Here is a 7,891-nt window from a genome sequence, read left to right on the forward strand (position 1 = left end):
AAATGGTTGGAATATTACGCTGAGGTCCCCTCCCTCTCTGCGTTTCTTGCCCCGCCCACACTGCGTCCTTCTTCCCTCTGTTTTTCTTCGACCCCCCCTCCCAGCTCCGTGGCTGACAGTCAGACTGCTGCTCGGGCTGTTTTCTCCTCATTCAGTGAGTCAGACTGCACGATGACTGGCACCCCAACCAACCCCCCTTTAACTTTCTCCTTTTAATTAAATGTCCTCATTGACTCACACTGCAAGATGACGTCATGCGCCCCCAGTTTTGCCTTCTTGATAACGATTCTTTCCACAACGATTCGATTCGTATCGTAATTTGTGGTTGATAATGTGATTGGTTCATTTTGAACAATCCGATTCACTGAGTTAAAATCAGCCAAAAATCCAATCAGAGAGATAAATACCTGGTACTGAAGTTTCCCCAAGTTCCTCGTATTTCTAGTAAAATAAAAGTAAGCAACAATTAATGACATTCAAAGGGTTTCCACTTGGTGTACAATTATTTGATTATTTGATGAATCGAATATTCCCACTAACGATCCAAACAGATTGTTCTGTCTGAGGAAAGTTGTTAAGACTACAGGTCACATATCCCAAAATTCCACCAAATTCAAGTTTTTCAGCAAATTTGTAATCATATTGTTTACATGCCACACAGTCTGTGACTGGACAAATTTTCTCTAAAAGTTGATATCGGACCGCCGGAGCACATTTGTATGTAGATTGTGCGGTGGCAGTCCAGTGACAAGTGGAGACGATGGCATTGCAAAATTGGGTGACAGTTAGGTGGCCACAACCATATTCGTTCACCAACAGCAGCTCCGACTGGACGATGTGTGAATGTCTCCAGGCGGCGGTCGTCCATATCAAATGCCGCCTGTAGGTATATAAAAAGTGGGCAATTCTGCACGCCTGACTATCCGCCATCTACATTCATGCATGCAGACGATTAAAAAAAAAAAAAAAAAGAGCAATAGTTATTTATGACTGTGGCCTAACCAAATCTAGCTGAGTTGACCTATAACAGGGGTCGGCAACCTTTAAGAGTAAAAGAGCCATTTGGGCTAATTTTCTACTGATCAAAACCTAGAAGGAGTCGCATAGTTTTACTTTAGCCTTTAGGAAATTTTGAATTGCATTCATGGCCTTTTTTTATAAATATGAATTATTTCTTATTTTTTTGCAAAGAGCAAAAGCAAAAATCTAAAAAGAAACTAGCGTTTCTCAAAATGGGATTTGTTAAAAAAAAGTTTTTACCTTTAGTTGAGGCCAAAATAGCACAAAAAAGCTAGCTTGTTGCTCAATTACTAGCTGAACTCTAAATTAGCACAAAATTCCTCAGTAAATTAAATCGGCCAAAAATGTTAGCATGTTGCTAAAATAAAAGTTAAACTCTAAATTAGCCTGAAACTCCAGTACGAATAGGCTGAAAACATCAGCATTTTGCCAAATTATTAGCTAAACCTTAAATTAGCATAAAATTCCTCAGTAAACTAAATTGGTCAAAATTGTTAGCCTGCTGGTTAAATAGAAGCAAAACTTCAAATTAGCCTAAAAACCCAGTAAATAGCAAATTAGCCAAAAACGTTAGCAGGTTGCTAAAATAATAGCTCATCTCCAAATTTTTGAAAATTACTATTTTATTTTTCTTCAGCCAGAGAGCCACCAGAGAGAGATAAAAGAGCCACAGGTTGCTGACCCCTGACCTATAACATTATAAAAGCATTTCAAAATTAATCATATTGATATTTGAAAATACCAGTTGGACTGAAAAACAAACAAAGAGCCATCATAGCAGACAACACAAATAAGATGGCAGGAAAAAATGGTGAACCATCATTACAGTCCAATGTGTGGAATTTTGCAAAGACGTGACCATACAGTGTGATAGAATGTTCTAATAATGTTCAGTTTGTATTATTTTAATATGGAAAACAACAGTGGGCTGAACTTTATAAAACTAAAATGTGTGTCACCTTTTATACAGAAGCACAAACAAACTCTAATCAGAAACTTAAGATAGTTATATAAGGTTTAATATCTAAAAATGGACAAGATGTTCTAACGTAATTAAAAAGTTCTAGCATCATGATAGAATGCCCTAGCAAGAAACAAACAAATCTTGTGACTTTTGTGCACAAAGACAATTGGTAAATGCCACAGATGAAATCTAAGAAGGAAACATATTAATTCCATCACAATGTCCTGAAATGATTTTAGATCAGTGAATCAGAACCAATGTGATTGTTCAAAAATAAACCATTATTGTCACAAACGGGCGACTTACAGCAGGTTTATTAGTTCAGGCAAGAAGACAGGAGCCAAGCACAGCTAGAACTCCACAGAGCTAAATCAGTCAGACAGGCACAGGTCAACTACGAGCATGGGAGCATCAAACATACTAGAGTTGTCAATTCCAGGTGAGGGTCAGGGCAGGCGGCAGACAATCAGAGACTAAGTAGGGCAAGAAACAGAAAATCAGGACCAGATAGAAACGCTCTGTAATGCAGGCAGGGTGAGGCTGTGTGCAGTGCTTAAGGTTCATGTGGGTGATTGTCAATGAAGAGTGTGCACTGGGTTTGCTGGGAGATGTAGTGCGTTCGGTAGTCTGGAGACGGCTTCCATCGGTGACCAGAGGGGAAGACAGAGGGGGGACTCCAGACAAATATTGACTAGGAATCGTATCGTCAACAATCAATTACGATTTGATCGAATTGCTGTTACAGTGAATTGTTACAGCCCAAATGTCCACACATTTAATGGATTGATCATTTTTTGCTACCATTACATGTGTTAAATAAACCTACCATGCCTCAATCCAAATAGTATTTTACAAAATCAAAATGGCAAATACTTGCATAGTACCCCTCTACCTTCTTTAAAGGCCCAAAGCGCTCCACAGTCACAGACCCATTCACACACACAATTTTATAATAGTATAGGTCGATTCAAATATTCGATTAACAACTTGCCACAGACAAATGGATCTGTTTAGATCATAAGAATATGAATGGATTCATTGATTGGGTAAATTCATTGTTAAACCCCCACTTTTATGGACAAAAAACACCACAAACTCTTGCAAAGGTTACTTTAAACAGCATTTTATTGAACAATACAAAATCTTATTTGAAAATCACCCCACCTCCATTTTCTTCTCAAAGTTTAATTTATAAATTTACAAAGGGTTTTAAAAAACATTTTTAAATATCAGTTCATTTGTTTATTAATCAGCATCTTGTGTATAAATATGACTAAAAATCTGGGCCTGGCTACAGTGAGGTTTGGCCTCTCCCCTCTGAGTGAAAGGACTGTGGTGTGGGCAGCAGAACACAAGCCTTCCTTCAGTGTGCAAGGTGGTCCAATATCTCCAGATTCCAGAAATTATTTAAAAAAAAGTGTATTTTTCCGAGCAGGAATCTTGCAGCATGACCTTCCTCATTCTACCACAAATGCCAGGATTTTACTCTGAAATCCAAAACCGTACTCAAAGACATGGAACTGAACACAGGAGGAACTGAAACTGATTCATACGGATCGTCTTTCACATTTGTGCATTTCGGTTTGAGGGGCAGGCAGACGTACAGAGGAATGGCACAGACTCAACCAGGAAACAAAAACAAAAGAGAAAGACAACATGTGGAAAAGAGCAAAACCACATGAAGAACTGCTGAACGTTTCATGAAACTTTTCCAAAAACTACAACATATTTATAAAACCCTTAAAAAAAAGTCATTTTTTTGATCATAAGTTAAATTCCAGAAAAAAGGGCACAAATGATGGTTAATAATAAAGGCCACACTGACTGAGTCTGGTGTTAGTGTACAGTGTGCAGTTGACAGAGCTTATAGAACCACTAGCACCCAGTCACACAACAAATCAAATAGTTATCGGTATCAAACTTGTTCAGCAACTAACTATAAGATTCATCAACACAGCAGGAACTGTCACACACCGCGGTTTTGTGCTTAAACCTGTTAAGTGCGAGTACCTGAACAAAAAATGAGGAAGGAAAAGCGAACCTGCGACTCCAGTCCGGTTTTCCTCGGACAAGTCTCCAAATTTTCAAAAGTTCGGGAAAAAAAAAAACTTCCAAAAAAGCAGTTGCCCCAAAATCAACTGATATTTACCCCACATGGCACAATGGTAATTTCCTGTAAACATTTCCTTAAATGTTTCATAAAATCCTCTCCCACCGAAAAAACACAAAAATATATATAAATTTATTTTTACATGGACATATATTCACATATATATTAATAAAGGCCTTAAAATAGTTTCCGTTCTGCTTCTTGAAAGTCACAGTTCCCTTCAGAGGACATTCAGCCTTAGACAGGCCTGGAATGAAGCAAAAAAAAAAAGCAAATTTCTCATTTTCTTTTGCTCAACATTGAAGAAAAGTGAAGAAAGCGTCTGCTTACCATGCAAAATTTTAGAACCAGGTTTTAGTTCCGCTTTTACCATCACTCTGTTCTTTTTTTAGGCACTAGAGCTTTACGGAGGTATGGCAGGATTAAATAGGCCACGAGGAAAAACACATGGCCGCAAAAGTAGACGGAAGAATACACCTGCAAAACACAGAAAGGTGACAGAAAGTTTACGCCAGAGAGGTTTGAAATCCTGCAAGACAACAGATACTTTGTGTAAACCAGTTATTAAGGTCTAAGTACTGCACAACTCTAAATATCACCATGTAATTTGTCTTTTTTTGTCAAATTAATTTAGTAAACATTATATAACTGAAAAAATATGAACTTTTTTATGTTATTTTGTATTTCTGTTTGCATAAGACAAACATTTTGGAATATCAACATGAAATCAAATCTTAAATGCAAAGCAGATAGGCACCAGAACCTATTTTTTATTCTTTAGTATGATCAGATTATAAACTTGAACTCTCCCAGTCTCTGGAAAGACACTCTACAATTTGGCCAAAATGTTGCACAGAAGATAACTTTGATTTTAATACGTGCTTGGTCTTGAAGCAAAAATAAGCCCCTCATTCTTCCAAGTTTGCAAAACCTGTTTAAAGACCCGTTACAACCATCTTTTGATCCATTTTAAAAGCTTTCTTGGCAAGAATCTGGTAATACGAAGCATATCACGATATGCGTCTCGCAATACGTATCACGATATTTCCCACAACTGAACCAGAACATGTACGATTTAGAAAAAAAAAAAAATTCTACCCCAATATGAATAAAGCTTTCATGTTAATTAAACGGTAAAGTTCATTTGTTGAATGAAAAGTTCCTTTTACCGAAGCAGATTCATGCTGCTTTTGTTTTGTTAAATTAATACACATTTGTTCTTAAAGGGAACAATCACTTGTCTCTGATTTCGACAACAAAATATTTTTAAAAATAAGAAAAAAAACAAACAAACATAGAATGAATGTGCCTTAACCAACAATGTTCTAAAAGTATGATTGAAATGAGGTGCCGTTTATTCCAACATTACTAAATGTAGGTTTTAAGTGGTTCAGGGGCCTGAACAGTGCTTCAAAAATATAGGGAAAAAAGTGCCTTCTGTTTCTTTCCAGAAACATTTCAGTGTGATGAAGCAGCATAACAGGATGAATATCGTCAATGAAGTCAAATTTTTAAATCGATACAAGTATCGCCTAATGAAATATCGCGATATATCGCAGAATCCATGTTTTTAGCTAAAAAAAAAACCAAAAAAACGCTTATCGTTTTCTGAGACAGTTTCTGGAGAGTGGCAGTAGTTCAATAGAAATTTGTCACAGAGTTGTGGGCGGGACCGGTTCTACCCAACCCGACAAGTGATTGCATCAGAATGGAGTACAGCAGGGAGCTTGTGGCTTGCCGTAGCAGTTTCTACATCTACAAGCTTATTTAATGGCATTTTTTCATCTGCTTTCAATTCATAACAGTTTGAATTAAGAAAAAAACAAAACAAAAAACATTAGACGAAATTTTGTAACCCTTGTGCTATCCTAGATATGTTTACGTGGGGAGTGGGGTCATCTAGACCCGACAGCGCGCTGAACTTTTTTTCCCCCAATGATTTTTGATTTTCACTGGTGTCCGTGGCAGACATGAAATCCTGTTCACCTTTATCCACATTTGTTCACATGTCAATATAAGGGTGGGGTCACCTGGACCCCATAGGATAGCACCAGGGTTAAAAGATGTCCTTCATGATCAGAAGAAGGCCACAAGAACATGCTAAGAAACACCAAAAAACGCAATTTTCAATTGAGTGACTTTTTAAGCATGTGCCAAAAAAACACACATTGTTTGGAGCTGTCAAACTCTAAAATTCTTTTTGTAATTTGTAGATTTGTCATGGATTATCTTCTTGAGCTGCCCATTTTCCCCTTAACACGCCTAAATTAAGAAACTATTTTCTCTTTTGACTGTTGTAGCTTTCCAAACTGTTACCTTTAGCCATTTGTCATAGGTGAATAGGCAGAACGCCACCAGAGGATAGCCCATGAACAGCCAGTGGAGGAACTGCTGCACCACGTAGATGAGGGGGTAGAGAGGACTGTTGGCCAGTCTCGTCAGCAGGGGGCTGTCCCGCACCAACGCCTGAGCCTGTCCCACAGACAAGCAGTTACATAATAAGCCCCCAGCACAGTGAGGGGTGGGACGTCATCAAGGCATACCTGTCTCTCCACAGTGATGATGAAGAACTCCATGGAGAAACACAAGATGTACCCAGAGTGAAGGCCGTGCCAGATAGTCAAAAAGAGCAGCGTGCTGACGTGAGACAAGGTCTTGTTGCCCAGGAACTTCAACCTCTTGAACACATGCCTTAGAAGGAGGAAAACAAATGTAAGGATCTGGATAAAGCCGTCAGAAATGTGGCAACCCCTAATGCACCTGCAACTTGTCGTTGCATAGCAACTGAGTTTCAGTCAAGCGTTTCAACAACTTTACATCAGTTACCTGACAATTACATTTACTGGCAGACTACACATCTTTGCAGAAGCACATGCCCTGTAATCCCTTCATTCGATTCTAGCTACAGGGGTGAGACAAACGAAGCATGTGAAGGGCTTGTGCTTGAAATCCTCACTCATCAGGGGTTCTTATCAGACGCTTAGCGGTATAAAAGGCGTCCCATAAGTGATTTTCCTACAGGATCTGTGGGGCTATTATTAAAACATCCAAGAGTTACAGGTTTTAAGGCAGAAAACCTAATTCTGTTTTTGTTAAATGAAGGCAGCAACATGTATTTTTTAGTCAAATGTAGTAAAAGGAAGTTGGGCTTTATTTTACATTCTTCGGAATAGAGATTTGTGAGATAACGTTGATGAGTTTGGAAGTATTCATGGTTTTATGGAAATGCGCACGCTGTTTTCTCACTTGTGGAACATTAACCTTTTAACACCTGAGGCATTGTCGGTGAAGCTTAAACACACAATCTTTAACACACCCTAACTTTTCAACTGTTAACACAATCAACGTCATTCCAGTAGCATCTGAAGGAGAAAAGCGGCGCTCACGCCGCTTTTCTCCTTCAGATGCTACTGGAATGACGTTAATTGTGTTAGTAGTTAAAAAAGTACAGTAAATCACAAAACACAGGCTGCTAAACTCAGCTCCAAAGGCCACGCCTCCTCAGTAATATTTTGGAAACAGAGGCTTCAGATTAACATGAAAAATGGCTTTATAAGACATTTAGGTTATTGGATTTTGGCTAAAAACTTCATAATCATAATGAAAACTCTACAGCGAACTTTTTTTTTTTTAAGTATTAAAAAAATGTCACTTTAACTCACAGTGCAAGACACTAAAGCAGATCGATTTCAATAAATCAGAGGTCTGCAACCTGCTGCTCCAGAGCCACATGTGGCTCTTTTATCTCTCCATAGTGGCTCTCTGGCTAAAAAAAAAAATAATAATAAATATAAAAT

The 7,891-nt window shown here is 38.2% G+C and overlaps 1 protein-coding gene across 2 annotated transcripts in view; it reads right to left on the minus strand.

The window, feature by feature from the left end:
- Positions 1 to 3,091: 3,091 nt before the first annotated feature.
- The window catches only part of lpcat3 (lysophosphatidylcholine acyltransferase 3), a 14,260-nt gene continuing 9,460 nt past the window's right edge, over positions 3,092 to 7,891 (minus strand). For both annotated transcript variants that reach the window (XM_024267833.2, XM_024267834.2), the window contains exons 10-13: positions 6,638 to 6,785; positions 6,411 to 6,566; positions 4,425 to 4,571; positions 3,092 to 4,341 (exon numbers count right to left, since the gene is read on the minus strand). In XM_024267833.2, the coding sequence (XP_024123601.1) occupies positions 4,467 to 4,571; positions 6,411 to 6,566; positions 6,638 to 6,785 (409 nt within the window). In that variant the 3' untranslated portion in view covers positions 3,092 to 4,341; positions 4,425 to 4,466. The remainder of the gene's footprint in view (positions 4,342 to 4,424; positions 4,572 to 6,410; positions 6,567 to 6,637; positions 6,786 to 7,891) is intronic.

The sequence above is a fragment of the Oryzias melastigma genome, linkage group LG16 (assembly GCF_002922805.2).
Source record: "Oryzias melastigma strain HK-1 linkage group LG16, ASM292280v2, whole genome shotgun sequence".
In the NCBI taxonomy this organism is placed as follows: Eukaryota; Metazoa; Chordata; class Actinopteri; order Beloniformes; family Adrianichthyidae; genus Oryzias; species Oryzias melastigma.